Raw genomic sequence first — 17,780 nt, 5'->3', positions numbered from 1 at the left:
TAATAGTCCATTATCTCTATAGACCCCCCACCAGAAAAAAGCCTGAACTTTTAATTTCTGCTGCAACCAAAGATTTTGTGTGGATGGTAACTGGTTGCATTGGTATTGAAAGTAGTGCCAGCAATCAGTCTGGGCTACCTCTAACATGGTCTGCACATAATTTAATGGTAGGTAAAAGCAATGCAAAAACGAACAACATAATGTCAGTACTTCCAGAAACACAAACCAATGTTACTGTGTTGTACTTTGTGATGAGTCATTTGGAGAAAGTAAATAAAAAAGTTCAAAGTCAGTCTAAGAAATTGGTTGTCACAGCTGGCCTGGGCATATATCGACCACTACTTCATTTAAAAATGACTATTGCGAAGGAAAATTGGGTTTTGATATCTGGGGTCTTGCATATTTTAATGGCAGAATTAAGAGCTATAGGTAACTATATTCACGAAAGTGGTACTCCTGAGATTTGGGTTGAAAGTGGGATATATAGCGAAAATATTGTCAAGAGAATGTTAGGAGGGAAACCTGTACGGCGATCACTTCGAGCTCATATACTGACACTTCATGCATTGTTCAGTCAGCAAGTGGAATGGCACTCCAGGGACGAAAAAGACCTTAAACAAACAATGTCTCCACATGCAACAAATCTATGGAAAGCGTAGCAAAAAGGAGACAGTGAAGAAGTATCCTTAAAGAATCATCAATTCAACACTGCCTTGGTTGAAGAAAACACGCTTGAAAAGCTTGATGAATTCTGTGAAAAAGCATGTTCAGGGAATCAACTTCCAACTGGCTGGCTTTTCTAAGAGCAATTTGAAGTCGTGACTGGGAACTAAGGCTAGTAGCTTTGGAGTTCACAAAGTTTTTTTTTTTTTTTGCCATGATTATGCGAAACTAATGCATTATGTGCTTGGCATACAGCTGAAATGAAATTTTTAAAGACGTCAGATACAGAAACTTGGACCAATATTAGGAACGTAGGGCTCCAAATAAATCTGAAGTCTTATTTTGTAATATTGGATCTGATGAAGCTCTTGAACAGGAAATCCGAAAAATGAAGGTAGCAGGTGGAGTAGTAGGCATAACACAAAGCCCACACATCCTCACCAAATTCTATTTGGTAACACCTGAACTAGCTAAGATTTGTTTAGAAGTAACAGAACGTGTTCCAGGTGTTCAGAAGGAAAGACTCATCATGAGGTAAGCCGATCGAAGTCATCTCGCTACCAAAATAATTTGACCAAGATGACTCTGTGTGCCCATAATTTTGTAAACCTTTTCAAACATGAAGGTAATGACCTGATCAACCTTGTAACAATGACTGTCGCACCATCTGAAGTTGTCAATGATGTCACTTCCATGCCAGTCCAGGGATTAGCACAGGACAAGTCTTTTGCAGAAGAGCTGATAATGCTACGGACAAGAAAGTTTTGGGATAGTCTTCCCCAGAAGAAACATAAACTGTTTAGTTCGATGGGAAAGAAAGTAAAAGTGCAAACTAAAGAGGGGGTAGTGGAGATTAAGGAGGACAGGAAGTTGTTTGCTAGGCTTGTCCTTTTGTGTCGAGCACGAACAGATTTAAAATTAGATGACTGTAATGGTATATATGAGTTGAGTGTCGTTCCAAGATCTATGCTTTGCAGTGATGGGTCCATGCATCGTATACAAGTGAAGAGCAAGCTCCTTCATCATTTAGAATAGCTTCAAGACAAGGAAACATGCGAAAATCCTGATGAATCACAAGTTGCAGCTTCTGACAGTCCAGTAATGCCAGTTGCAATCGTAGATGGTATGGAAGAGCTCAATTCTCTGAAGTTGGACAATAATGCAAAGAATGTGTTAGACTTAGCAAATCAGTTCTGCAGAAAAATCTGTCGGAAATATGGGCATTACTCTGAAGTTCATGTTGTTTGACACATATCTCGAAACTTCATTGAAATATGCTTGTCTTGACCGTCGTCAACATAGAAAACCACCTGTTCAATATAAAATTGAGGCTCACACCAGCATCAAATCAGTTCCCATTAATAAACTGCTTTCACATATATAAACTAAGGCATCCCTGATGGAGTATTTAAGTAAAGAACTAATCAAAAAGGCTAATGACGACAATAAAATCATCATTGTGTCCTACAAGGGTACTGCAGAAGCTTCAAAGTTAGTTGTATCAGATTTGAAAACTACTCAAGAAGAGGTTGACACGAAAATTACCTTGCATGCCCTACGTGCCACTGGAAGAGGTGCAAAAGTCATAAATGTGTTCTCCCCTGACACTGATGTACTAGTATTGCTCATCAGTTGGTATCCACAGCCCCCAACGAAAACATTCTTTTTTCTCATTGGAACTAAACCTCAGAAAATTGAGGTAGAGAAAATGTATGCGAAACTGGGACCACAGCGAACAAATGCACTGACTGGGATGCATGCTATATCTGGTACTGACGTAACTGGTGCTTTCTCTGGGAAAACAAAAACTACTTTTTGCAACCACTTCATGGAAGCAAATGAAAGAGTGCTTCACGCACTTTCATCTCTTGGCAGAACTTTGCATGTTCCAGATGAAATCTACAATGGTTTGGAAGAGTATCTTTGTTCAGTGTACTTACAAGAGCCGAATCTTCAAAAGTTAAGTGAAGTAAGATGGTGGTTATTTTCAAAAAAAACAAGTTGAAGGGACCAGTCTTTCTCCAACTTTATTTTCATTTCGTCCTGAAGTTAGAAGAGCACATTTGCAAGCAGTGATTTGAAATACATCAGATATTGCTACACCTTGCCTCCCACCTGCATTAGAATGTGGTTGGAAGTTGGAAAATGGTCAGTTTGTTACAGAGATGAGTGAGCTTCCCTGTGGACCTCTAGAAATTCTGTCATCCATACAATGTTCGTGTGTGCAATCACGTTGTGCGCCCCCCTGTAAGTGTTTCAGGCATGGAATTCCATGTACAGAGATGTGCAGCTATTCTGGAAATGAACAAAATTGTGACAATCCTTCAAATGAGGAATGTGAACAATTTGATGACAGTGATGAAGAAGAAAATGAAAATGAAATCTTTAAGTTTTACGTCCCACGGTTATGCCGGTTAGGCTAAAGGAGACGGTAATGATGAGAGATGAGTGAAATGGTGGAATGAGGAAAGTGGGAGGAAACGGGAGAACCCCGAGAAAACCCACGAGCACGGTGTTTGTCCACCACAAAGTTCACTTGGCGGGGACTGGGATCGAACCCGGGACCCCAAGCACCAGAGGTGAACGCTCTACCACTGAGCCACCGCGAGTGATGAAGAAGAGTTTGACGAAAATGACAATGAGTAAAGGGCCCAGAAAATGGAAACTATTAGTCTTAAATACTGTAAATTATGGTATAATTATTTAGTAGTACAATTAACAATTCATAAATTATTCATTTCAACTTATAACTTATATATTTTACATATCGTATTGACTCATCAGAATAGAAGTTTTTAATGAACACCTGGATTTTTCGAACACAATACAAATTTCCTCATGGATGTACAATTTCTAATTTCATGTTATAGTCAGGTTCATTAACGTGTTCCATGTGCAGTTTGATGATTAAATATTGGGGGTGTTTTCATCTTTTCAAGTACTCCTTGGAGAACACGAAACGCAATGGTGGAAGTCTGAGGTCCCAGACCGGTCTGCGATCTTGAATTCGCCGCCATATTAGCCAGTCGCGGACCTCAGACTTCCACCATCGCTTTTCGTGTTCTCGAAGAAGTACTTGAAAACATGAAAACACCCGCAATACTATTTTTTCTGAGAAACAGAAAACATTTTTTTGTTTCAATAAACATAAAACATTTTTTTTTCAAAAATTGGCTTTTGCGAAATACCTAGGAAACTATTGTATTTAGCGTAAAATGTGTAATAACATTAAATATAGCTTTAATATAGACCTACAATTTAAAAAAAGGAGCATCAAAATCGGATGAGAGGTAAACAAGATACAGCGGTTTTTAAACCTAGCTTGGTCGCCATCTTGAATTGGCCGCCATATTGGCCAGTCGCGGACCTCAGACCTCCACCATCGCTTTTCGTGTTCTTCAATATGCACCTGAAAAGATGAAATCACTCGCAATACTTAACCATCAAACTGCACACGGGACACCATGATTGGCCCCTAAGGAACCTGACTATATTGCGTATCTTCAATTTTTCTCACTAAAAATCGGAAAATCTAAATTATTTTTGGCATTACTGCTTTATCTCCGGGCTAATTTGAAAATCGAAATAAAAGTACCAAAATATACTGCATTCGGTTATTGGGTTGAATTACCTTAAGTTACCTTAGATTACGTTATTAGGCGTGCAGGTTTACTATACGGATCTATAATATAAGTAGTAGTAGTAGTAGTAGTAGTAGTAGTAGTAGTAGTAGTAGTAGTAGTAGTAGTAGTAGTAGTAGTAGTAGTGGTAGGAGTAGGAATGGGTTAGAAACCCCGCAGGGGTTGGTTGGGTTCTGTTCTCGACATGAAATGTGCGAATTAAAGACTTGTCTAAATTTTTCTGTATATTTTACAATCTATGGATCCATATAATAAAACAATTGTACCTCTCCGCGAAATAGTCCATCCGCCTCCACATACAGTGCCGCTTATAACATCAAAAACAACCAACAAATACAACCACTTTCTTAACTTTTACTATTTCCTTTACCTGACTTTCACTCATTCTTCCTCACAAACTTAAATAAATTCTCCAATTGACCAGGTAACTTTCCTAAAATTGGTCCGGCAATACAGCAGTTATCCTTTAGTTTTCCTGTGAAAATCAGCCAACCCTAAGTGTAACGCAAGAGGTACAATCACAAAAGTAATACTCAAACAGAAAAGTCCTTTGATGTAATTAAAAGTAATTTTTTGTTCCTAAAATTAGCGGGTTTTATAATTACAAGTTCATCGTAAATATAAGGAACAATTCATTGAGTGAAAAGATTTTTTACTTACCACATATGTAGCTAATATCAAAATTAAATTCGTTATTAACAGAATATTTTTGAACAAATCTGAAAAGGAAAAGAACTGTTTTATTAGGTTGTATGCTCTGCTATTTAAGTAATAATTCAATTCACACAAAACATACTTTGTCAATTCAACACGCGTGTGAACTTAGCAGGGCCACTTTTGGAAACCTAAATATTTGCATCCCATACGTTTGTACTGCGTTTCTACCGGCTTATCCCGTAAAATGTTTTGTTTGTACCGGTTTCAAATTCGAGAAAATGGGAAAATAAAGTGGCCCTGCTAAGTTCACTTGAATACAGCAGGACCAGAATACAATTTCTACATATTTGAAGATTTTTCTGTAAGAATCGTTTGTACTGCTTTTGTACCGGATTGTACTGCAAAAAGTTTCGTTTGTGGCGGCTTCATATTCGAGAAAATCAAAAAATAAAATGGTCCTGCTAAGTTCACATGAACGTAGCAGGACCACTGATAAAGTTCTACGAATCTGGAGATTTTTCTGTAAGAATCGTTTGTACTGCGTTTGTACCGGATTGTACCACAGACATTTTCGTTTGTACCGGTTTCAAATCCGAAAAAATCGAGTAATAAATTTCCTGCTAAGTTCACTTGAGCATAGCAGGACTATTAACTAATTTCTTCAAATTTGAAGACTATGTGTATTCCAATAGTAATTACACTTCAACGATTACTGAACACAAAACAAACTTTATTTACATTGTAAAAAATTTACAATGTCCTGTAAAACAAAACCTGTTTTTACATCGACTATGCTTAAATAGTGTATTTTACTTAAAGTGCAAACAATATTCATAACTAAAGTGAAGGACTTATACACAATAAATAAAAGAAATAAATTCACATCTTATCCTAGATATAAGTAGCAAGAGAATAAACAGTAAGATAGATCCTTTAGAAAGCGGTAATTAACTAAATAAAGTATTAAATATTTTTCCCTAGAAATTAACTTAGATTGCTATTCATTCTTTTTCCTTTTGCTTGTATTTCTAGAGATTTTTACAGTCACTCTTGTATCTTTGAAGTTACTTAATATGTATTAAAGGGGGCCACGGTAGCTCAGTGGTAGAGCGTTCACCTCTGGTGCTTGGAGTTCCGGGCTCGATCCCAGCCCCCGCCAAGTGAACTTTGTGATGGACAAACACCGTGGGCGTGAGTTTCCACGGGGTTCTCCCGTTTCCTCCCACTTTCTTCATTCCACCATTTCATTCATTACTCATCATAACCGTCTCCTTTAGCCTAACCGGCATAACCGTGGAACGTAAAACTCAAAGATTTCATTTCATTTTTTAATATGTGTTAAGTTTTTAGATCCCTTTCGTCCTAAGCTGTCTAGGAAAGTAGCCCCTTTACTACTGACCAAAAATTAATTTCAATGTAACTATTGGCTATATTACACTGTTTCTAAATCTGAATACCCAAATCACCAAATTCATATTGATCAATATTCATATTAACAACATTGTGATCTTGGCATGGGAGATCTCAGTTCGATTCCCGACGGGAATTCATGTGCTTAGGATTCAGCGTTAAATTGTAGGCAAACCTCTTGTATAGCCTTGGCGCTGAAGAAAACGCTGAACTTCAATCCAACCAGCATCGTGCATCTTACATCACGACATAAGCCTTGAACAAGCTTACGAGAGAAGGGTGTGATGTCACTCAGAGATAATTGCACCAAATTTGGTGAAGGAGTCGGTAGTGGGAATAGAAACGAACGTGTGGAAGCATTGGTTTCGCAGGCCCTCGAAATCAAGTAATGGGCCCTACAGTTCTGGAGAAGCATGATCTGTCAATCAGATATTGATGGGACGGAGCCTTTGCTCGCTGTTGCGGCCAATGCAGAAGCTAAACAAAGTAGAATGAAAACAGAAAAGATGAGCTGAACAGAAAATGCAACAATATCTCAGTCGCAACAGGCTAATACCAAGATACTCAATCTATTAACTGCCCTTGCCATTATCCACCACATCTCTTGTTCATTGGGTATGCATCACTACACCGAGAAAAATCCGTTCTCCCGACAGCGGTATATTGTACAAATATACGGTATCCTCTTGCTTACTATAGAAATCAGTACGGAGCATACGTTTACCGTATGCTACATAGGTACTGCCCTTATATGTTACATCATGCCGTTGCAGGGTGTCTGACATCTAACAGTTTTTCGTATTGTACTTATGTTACCTTCATCAGCTATATGTTATATACGTCCATTTGTATGTGAGATCCTGACCGCCTACATTGTTTCATACGGAAAGTACGTATAGATGGAACACTTATACAGAAAGTATTATAAAACATGCGTTTTCAGTTATACTTCTGCTGTACGTTAAGTCCAAAAACTACAGAAATTACGCATGTAACCTATCTTTTTAAGTACGCCACCTACAATTTTTTTCTCAGTGTAGTTAGCCTAATTAATGATATTAAGCAAATAAAGAAAATATAGTATATACACAGAAATAACTCGATGTCACGAAATGTTCATGTTCACTTTGTTCATACTATTAAAGTGCAGTATTTTTCAAACATGCGTGAGCTATATTTGGAGTCTTGAACGAAGTTGTGGTTACGAGGCTAAGCCTGTCCAATACATTTTGCTGCTTTCTATTGGTGAGTAGACCAAATTCAAATATTTTCTTTATATTTTGCGTTAACATAGTTGTGTTAATGAACAGTCTTGTATGTATTCAAACGGCGGAAAGCTTCATCCTTCAGGAACACATTGCTATCAAAATTATCTTTCTAGCTTAATTAGGGGCTGAGTTATTGAGGTTTAAATTAAGTCACGTTAAGGAGAGATCACACCATCAGACAACTCAATGGCCGTAACTCTCTAATGATGCATTTCCCGACATTTGGTCATCTGAACTTTTTTGCTTGCCTACCCATAAGGAATCCACCCCTGAAATTTTGCGTACCTTTATATATATATATATATATATATATATATATATATATATATATATATATATATATATATATATATATATATATATTGAAATATAAAGAAACAACATTTTTTTCATCATTCTTTGTCAATAAATTAACAAATAGATATGTAAATCCTAACATGTAAGAAAACTTCCTCGTGGTTATATGATTAGCTTACGCGTCTTCCGTGCGAGAGACTAGGGCTTTATTTCGGTAGAGCTCCTTCGTGGCTAAGTGGTCAGCGTACGTGTCTTTAGCGTGGGAGACCCGGGTTCGATTCCCGGCGGGAGCTCATATGGTTCGGATTCCACCTTAATTAGTAGATCCACGTCTCATATAGCCTTGCTGCTGAACGGGACGTTAAACTCAAAATCAAGTCAATCTATTTCCAGTAGGAATTCATGTAGTTGGGATTCTACGTCTCATATGGGGATGTTATCTGCGCTAAATGGGAAGTCGTCTGATCCGTTTTAAAGTTTACAAAGAAATTCAGTCAATAAAACTGTCAATTCAACGTGAAAAATTAAAATGACATAAGGAGTGCTGAAACATCATTCTCTTTACATTCATCATCATAGGTATTCGGCCTTTATTGGCAGGTCACTTGCCGCAGCTGTGAAGCTTCCATGCTCCACGGTCCTCCGCTAACCTCTTCGTCTTCGCGTATGATCTTTCTGTTTTAATATCATCCATTAATTGTAGTCTCCTTCGCCCGCTCCCTCTCTTTCCCGCCACCATACCTTCTAGGACGTCCCTCATGATACAATCTCTTCTTAGACAATGTCCCAACCAGTTTCTCTTCCTCTTCCTAATACTATCTAAAAGTGTTCTTTTCTCCCCCACCATTTCTAACACTTTCTCATTCGTTTTCCGCTCGACCCAACTAATTCTTTCCATTCTTCTCCACGCCCACATTTCGAAGGCTTCCATTCCATAGTTAAATAATAATGTTAATCCCTTGTTACTCACTAAGCCTCTTAAATATGTTTGATATGATACATCTTAAATAAAGAACTAATTTAGCCAGTTAAAGTATATATGTATTTAATAAGGTGCTTCGGGGGACTTTTGTATATTTACATTTTTTCAAGAATACAATAACTAAATATAAAAAAATGAAATATAATGTCTAGTATTACGTCCCACGATTGTGCCCTTTAAGCTAGTATGACTATGAAAGAATTAATTGATTAACATTGTGTGGAGAAACGAGGGAACCCCGAGAAAACCCTGGGTATGATGTCCAGCACAAATTCATATGGCTTGATCAACCCAGAGACTCACTTGGATCAGGTGAGCGTTCTACAACCCTTCTTTCAAACAAAATGTCTTTCCAATTCTTATTTTCTCGTTCATATATTTTCCGTGACTACTGGACTCGACAGGGCACGAACACAGAAACATTAAAGACAGTTAAAATCCTACTCTTAATATCAATCCCTAACTAGAATCCCTAATGAGTTTCACCCTACCCTCATCAGCCTAAGCCTCAGATGCTCGGCTACAGCACAGCGACCTACCAATGAGTAATCATGCCTGGAACTGGAACTGTCCTCAGCGTTTTTGTATGTGTCATTGTCGAGTCCTGTAGAAATTCATAAGCGTAAAATCCTGAGACGAATATTCGCACCCAAAAGGAACGGCAATGGAGAATGGCGGAAATCTCTTAACGAAGAACTGCATAATTTATACGGTTTACTGAACCTTGTTAGGGTCATCAAGTCTAGGAGGCTTAGGTGGACAGGTCATGTGGCCAGAATGGAAGAAAGTAGGAATGCTTTCAAAATCTTACTGGAAATCTCAATGGAAAACGTCCATTAGGAAAACCTAGACGCAGATGGAAGGACAATATTAAGATAAATCTCGCAGAAATAGGAATACAAAGTAGAAACTGGATCTTGATAGCAAAGGACAAAAAACAATGGAGAGGTTTTATGAATGCGGTATTGAACCTCCGGGCTCCATAGGTCATAGAGTTAGTTAATTAAGAAAGAGTTGAATAAGTTTTCTTTTAAAAAATCTAGTTTAACTCTCACATCTAGTGCGAGAGATTCTTGGTTCGCTCCCACATCATCAAGCTTTTGGTTGATAACATCGTGTTTGTGGTTTTTCCTCGGTGTTATTCCATTTCCTTCCAAATTAACAATCTACCAATTCTTTCTTAATTATTCACTTTTATTACCCATCCGTCTCTTAGCCTAAAGTGCATAGGCAAGTGGCCTGAAACTAGAAATTTTGTTTCATTTTCAATTTTCAATTATTGTTTTCTATCACTTTTATTAAAAGAAAGAAACTAATACGCTAACCTACGTATTTCTGAAGAATATTAATTCATACAAATATACTTTTTTCAACTTAACTTTATCATACTTGAACTTTTCTGCTAGCTGATTCAAGAATTTGGCTTCTATAACAAAGGACTAACTAGGTATACATTAATTGCAAATTTGGAGCGAAGTGATCCACCTTTATTGATTATTCATATAATGTTTTAGTGCATCGATTGTTTAAGTGACCGAACACGACATGCGAATAGTTGAATTTGGCATATAAGCGAAAAGCATAATGGCTTTGAAAAACTTGTGTTTACAGAAGTAAACGAAAAGAGCTTCGCCCTATTTATAATGCTGAAAATTCTATTTATAATGATGAAAATTCTATTTATAATGCTGAAAATTCTATTTATAATACTGAAAATTCTATTTATAATACTGAAAATTCTATTTATAATGCTGAAAATTCTATTTATAATACTGAAAATTCTATTTATAATGATGAAAATTCTATTTATAATGATGAAAATTCTATTTATAATGCTGACAATTCTATTTATAATACTGAAAATTCTATTTATAATGATGAAAATTCTATTTATAATGATGACAATTCTATTTATAATACTGAAAATTCTATTTATAAGACTGAAAATTCTATTTATAATACTGAAAATTCTATTTATAATGCTGACAATTCTATTTATAATACTGAAAATTCTATTTATAATGATGAAAATTCTATTTATAATGATGAAAATTCTATTTATAATGCTGACAATTCTATTTATAATACTGAAAATTCTATTTATAATGATGAAAATTCTATTTATAATGCTGACAATTCTATTTATAATACTGAAAATTCTATTTATAATACTGAAAATTCTATTTATAATACTGAAAATTCTATTTATAATGTTGAAAATTCTATTTATAATGATGAAAATTCTATTCATAATGCTGAAAATTCTATTTATAATACTGAAAATTCTATTTATAATGATGAAAATTCTATTTATAATACTAGTGGAGTAGGGTAACGTCACGAGATAGGGGAATCTAGCAAATCATGATACAAACATGCCACTTAGTAATGTACTAGATATATACCTAAGAATGAAATTTAGATGTAGACCCCAAAAATCAAACCCTTTATTTGCCCCTGTGACGTCATCATACAACATGACCGACATGGGCATTACAGAAACACAGTAAAGGCACATAAACCGTTGATTACAAACAATACATTCTATATTTTGATGTGATGAACTGAATTATGTCTTGATTAAAGTCTTCCACATTGCCATAATAGAAAAAAAGTATCACTATATAACGAGTATTAAGCAGAGGCGGCTCGCGAGGGAAGTCACAGGTAAGATTTGGATTTTTCTATTAAAACTCAAAGATGAAAACTTTCCTAATATACTGATTGTTATATATATCAATTATTATATTAATTAACTTTTTTTACTTAATTTGAAGAGAAAAAACATTAATTTTTACCGGTGCAACTTCTCTCACAAGCCGCCTCTCGTATCAAGATAATCATGAGTGTGCATATTACACGATATTTCTTTCCTCTAACATTAACATACCTCCGTCACTCATAGACCACTAATTTTCATTGGAAGTATTTGTTTGACACTGACCATCGCACACACACAATGGTGTGCAGGGAAGAAATAATTTAGCACATTTACATGCACGCGAACACAGTGATTTACACCCACAGTGAACAAGCTCTTGGCAGTGTTCAGACATTTGTTTCAGTAAAGACCATAAAGGTGAGTATGAAGCACCAGCTTTCTTCTATCCCCATTGCTGATGATCAGGTATATTAGGTTTTAACTTATGCCATTGAGACCAAATATTTCCAACTTGAAACACTGCTCGTTTCACATGCTAAAGAAGTGCTCCTTCAGTTGGAGGCACACTTTCCAGTGAACGACCTTTCTTGGTGACGAGCATTTTCTGACATTCGTTAACACTCTCTGCGTTGCTGCTGCGATCATACAAGTACACAGTAAAGCGCTGCACTTCTCTAAAAGAACTGTCTGCAATTTCCGAAGGACAATGTGAAAGCTCCATAAATGCATCAGTGACATATGAGTTTGCTTGCCAAGCTTCCCAGGCTGTTTTCTTCCCACATCCTGTAAAAGCTGATACTGCATCGCAGCCAGTGAATACTTGCCAGAATGGAATTGCTTTGCAAATCTTGGTTTCAAGCTCTTTTGGATACTCACGGACAGGAAGGTCTCTTCGATTCCTTCCAACTCCGTAATCAATCCATAGATGAGACAGGGTTAGGTTGGGAAAGGTTGGGAAAGGCATGTAAAGCTAGCACCACCACATCAGAATCGATTTCTGACCAAAATCACTGGCCTGTTTGGCATGCAGAAGTAGTCGCGTATCGGCTCCTTCATGTGTACAGGGTGCGAGTTTGGAAACATCAACATTGGGCGTGCTCCACATGCCAGTGTCTTTAGTGCAGACCACAGTCTTGCCTTCTGGTGTGTCAATATTTGACAAGAAGTCTGCAATGAGTTGGAATAACCCTTGTTTGTTGTCTTCATTATACAGAAACATGGTCCAATTTTTAGGAATCCGAGTAGAGTCCCCAACTCGCACCCATGGCGAAATACCTCGTTTTTGACGCTCTTCACTTTTCAGGCTGCCTGGTAGATAGCGGTCAAAAACAAAGTCCACTCTAGTTTTGTCCGTGAGGATTGATAATATATATGGTTTCACTTTCGTATCAAAGTAATCTCGAAAGGTTTCTGTGAAAATGTGTATGACAGCAGAACCATCAAGTATCACACATGTGGCCTGGAGAGCATTATGCTGGGAATCTCCGAACTTTTCCAGACACATAACAACATCTGACTTAGTTCCCTTGCTAATCAAACCATCGTCAGAAAGTGATGGAGTATACTACAAATTTTCATGAGCGAAGAAGTCAGAAAGATCGCCTTGTCGGCTCTGACAAGCAATAAACATTCGGCTGAAAAGAGAACAATCATTTTTCATGATATTAACCTTGCGGTGTGCGGCAGTGGTCTTTGTGATTTGTTTGCGGTGGAGGGCTAGATTATTTCGATGAATTGGTTCAAAAATTGATTTACTGCACTGCATTAAGCGTTCTTTTTTAAAGCTGTCGTACTGGTCTCTGCCGAGCTTTTTAGCATTGTACACTGATGCAACTGCATCTTCGCTCATAATGACGTCAGACACTATGCTTACAAGGTCAGTGCCGTCTTGCGTGAAAGGATTTCTGTCGTCTTCTGAAAATGTACACACTAGTCTTGAGACGTCTTTTACAAATCGTTTATTGGCAGCCACAGTGTCTTCATGATGTGTCTGACAATCACCTTCATCAAGTAACAATCTGTATTCTTCTTCAAAATTGGAAATGAGATTGGCACTAACTGGACCAGACACCATCCACTTCAAGAGCGCTGAAGGATTGTCAATTATTCCAACTGCTCCACCTTCAGACTTGACGACTTTGTTGCATTGTTCATGCATTGATCATGTTCTTGATCATGACCCATACAAGAATGAGGACAACTTGTCTTAGTACCAACGAAACCTCCTCGCACAAACTCTTCATAAATGGTAGGATGTCTGCAACTGAGCTCCTGTAATGACTTAACAAATATTGGCATCCAACGTGCGTAGCGCGTGTGGTCCAAGGCGAACATCCAGGGACACAACTCTGATGGGACACAACCAGGGAACTGATGTAGAGTTTAAAATCTGCAGAACGCAAGCTGTGCAAGAGTCTAAAGAGAAACATTTCAAGTTCCAATACTGTGTACCAGTATTTAAACTGAACGGATTCATTCTGTCTAATTTTAACCCACTCTTCATTTTCTTGGGGACTCTCTGAGTATGCTTTCTTCAGCATTATGTATAGGGCTGCAGATGTCACTTCGTGAGCATATCTCGCTCGCTTCACGTGGAATCCATGTAAGCAATTATCTGCTTTTCCAGCAGTGGTTACGCCTGCTTCCACTTGAAGATTAGTCCACCCACTCTCAGTCAACCAGTTACCCAACATTTCTAAGGTTGCCATATCAATATGAAGTGGACCCATCATAACTACCTTCTAGTTTTCCCCATACTGAAGAGGCTGGAACCACTGAACTTGCTTCCCTATAGCAAAAACGGGTTGATCACAGGTAACCACGGGGACTTGGGAAGGATTAAGTGATGACACAGTCTGAATGATTATGTCAAAGCAATGACGAATCATGGCAGGCGAGTTTATGGAGTCTGGCAACAAGGGTAGTAGAACACATCGACTTGTAGGTTGAATCTTACCACGAAGTTGCTGGAAATGGAAAGCTGCCCAGGTAATATGTTCTTCGGAAATACTGACGTTCTCTGACAATAATCTCGATTGCTTTCAACCACATATTTGATAAACTATCTTCCTGTAGCGGGTAATTCAACACTATTAACGGTAGAAAGAGGCACATATGATTTAAGCATTGACATCTGAGGAACATTTGTGAACTATGCAGGCAAGTCACCTTTGCATTTGCGGGACCACTTGCTAATTATAACCCCAGTATCGCTGGCTAAATTCCTATACCGTGAAATGCTTGCGTAGAGGTTGCTGACGACGGGTTGTGATCGATATTGTCTATGGCAGCATAAGTAAAAACGCCTGCTTAAAGGTTATCTTGATGTACTCTCTTCTTAGTTTCAAATTGTTCACATAGTGCATTGGTCATGGTGGCCGATACATCCCGAACTCGATAATATGATACACTCACAGCTACTTTATTCAGTCTATTTATAATCCCTCTGTTCCGCGTTTTTGAATGGATCATTAATCCAATGTACAGGGGCAGGGGAGTCTCGCTAGATTGTGGATAACGTACATTTCCATGTCCTTGCTTGCTTTCTGGTCTCACTGCGTTAAACCGGAGTAACTGAGACACTGACAGCGCAGCACGGCTTACATCAACAGTTTCTTCATTTGCAATATTAGGACCTTCAAGAATCACCCGTACAAGTGTTACTAGTGATTGTGGAACTGATTGCTCCTGGCAAGCTGTGGTAAAATGCCCATTGAATTGTGGGAAAGCTTTAAACATGTGCTTCCGCACGATGGATGCAGCCCTAGCCAAACACATTCCATCATCTTCTGTATTCTGTAAGCAAGCACCGTAAATCAATTCTGCAACGTCTCCCTCACTCAGATATATACCTGGACTCTTGACTATTATAGTTCCATTACTTGAGGTCCAGGTACTCCGCCCAGTTTTAAAGGTTGCAACATATTAAATTGAAGATGACATATTTCCAACAATTTTTTTCTCTTTACCTTTCTTTATTTCTGCAATAATAACGAAGTTGATTTTAACGGACTTTTGTTTCACCCAGTATAACACTAATTACAGCATTCAGTGACAAAAAATGTACCTTTTATTAGCAAATATGAGTAATAGGAATTCAAAATTTTATGTGAATCGTTTGTAATCACAGTTTTATAAGATGTTACTGTGAGAAACGGTGTTTCTGTAATGTCCGGGCGGCCATGTTGTATGATGACGTCACAGTGGCAAATAAAGGGTTTGATGTTTGGGGTCTACATCTAAATTTTATCCTTAGGTACTGGTCTACCACGTCACCAAATGGCATGTTTGTATCACGATTTGCAAGATTCTTCGTTTACCCTACCCCACTATACTGAAAATTCTATTTATAATGCTGAAAATTCTATTTATAATACTGAAAATTCTATTTATAATGATGAAAATTCTATTTATAATGCTGAAAATTCTATTTATAATGTTGAAAATTCTATTTATAATGATGAAAATTCTATTTATAATGCAGCTCGCGCCGCGTGGACTTTGTGGTGGACAAACACCGTGCTCGTGGGTTTTCTAGGGGTTCTCCCGTTTCCTCCCACTTTCTTCATTCCACCATTTCACTCATTTCTCATTATCACCGTCTCCTTTAGCCTAACCGGCATAACCGTGGGACGTTAAACTTAAAGATTTCATTTCATTTCATTTCTATTTATAATGCTGGAAATTCTATTTATAATGCTGAAAATTCTATTTATAATGCTGAAAATTCTATTTTCCATTGTTTACAATAACAATTCGCCCTCCAAATGCTTTTCCAAAGTTAAATGTACGGGCATCCCGTTTTTTGGTGGTTATTCTTCAATGGTATATTCGATCGGGACGTGCGACTCCTGACGACACTCATTGCGTATTCTGGAATTACTGTCAATTTAATTAAGAACTGTTCCGGCATCTCGGAGGAGTATCCGCATAAACGAACGCCTAAGTTAAGTAAAGAGGAAGTTTGCTATAATAATAATAATAATAATAATAATAATAATAATAATAATAATAATAATAATATAGTGTAAACGAAAATGTTATTTCAGTACTCTTCATGATATTCTTATTTTCCACATTGAATTGATATTAACCACATTTTTTTCTTTGTTAGCTCTACAGCGGGTTAGGTTCCTTGATTGATTTGGAAGTCAAAATCTCTTTTAGTATTTATTAAATTTCTATATAAGAATTCGAAGCGCATCAAGTCTCACCGCGAATCAAACCCGTGTCTGTCGCACCGAAAGCATATACTTGATCATATACCCGTGAGGGTAAACTATAAAACGGGTTAGTAACTATATATTAGTTTGTATACGATAAGATGAATAATGAAAAACAAATACTTTTGTTGTTTAGTTATTTGTATCTGTGTTTCAATATATGTAAACAGAGGGAGATTGATAAATGGCTATCATTTTAATTTATTTTTAATTTCAAAATAATCTTCGCACACTTATTTTGTAACTTCAACATTTAGCTTTAACATAATACAACTCATCAGCTGTTCTACTTCAAATAAGAAGTTGCATTCTGTAACTCTGTAGTAGACATTCAGGGGCGTATAATACTATCTTAATACGGACTTGATTACACCTTTATGAAATAATGTTACAAAAATTATTAAAGAAAATATGATCCAAAACATTGCTCGGTTTTGTACTGTAACTGCTTTCAGCAAATTTTGAGCAGAATTTCACAGATATTAACGCTCATTATAATATAAATTCTTAAAAATTAGAAAATTTTAGAAATTGAACGTTATAAGCACTCTAGTGAGCAGAAAATAATTTCGAATATACGTACCGAAAGTAGCATAATGCTGATCCAAACGATACAATCGTAGTATTACTGTCAAAAGCTGTATATATATAAAAAAGAAGATATTTCGAAATGAGAATTGTAAAGTAGTATAATACAATGTAATACAATGTAATACAGTACAATACAATGTAATAATAAACACATAAACTAAACTTAAAAGATTAATCCATTTTGGAAAGTTGCTCGAATCTTCAGAAATATGTACGTCGAATCGAATTTTCCCATGTAACATCCCATTAATTCGTTACAAAAAGTTACTTTTATTTCTAAATCTCTTTTCACGAATCGAATTTCCCCATATAAAATAATAGATTCCATTGCTTCGTTCCATAAGGGTACTGTTATCTTCAAAATACCTTATCCCGAATCCAATTTCC

The 17,780-nt window shown here is 36.9% G+C and overlaps 1 protein-coding gene across 1 annotated transcript in view; it reads right to left on the bottom strand.

The window, feature by feature from the left end:
* LOC145669258 (uncharacterized) overlaps window positions 1-17,780 on the bottom strand; it is a 58,305-nt gene that overhangs the window by 31,995 nt on the left and 8,530 nt on the right. The window contains exons 3-4 of the mRNA XM_081737578.1: window positions 17,386-17,440; window positions 4,965-5,023 (exon numbers count right to left, since the gene is read on the bottom strand). Of these exons, the coding sequence (XP_081593704.1) occupies window positions 4,965-5,023; window positions 17,386-17,440 (114 nt within the window). The remainder of the gene's footprint in view (window positions 1-4,964; window positions 5,024-17,385; window positions 17,441-17,780) is intronic.

Source organism: Thermobia domestica, chromosome 13 (assembly GCF_964235325.1).
Source record: "Thermobia domestica chromosome 13, izTheDome1.hap1.1, whole genome shotgun sequence".
In the NCBI taxonomy this organism is placed as follows: Eukaryota; Metazoa; Arthropoda; class Insecta; order Zygentoma; family Lepismatidae; genus Thermobia; species Thermobia domestica.
Note: the sequence above shows the minus strand (reverse complement) of the source record. Positions and strands in the feature narration are given on the sequence as shown.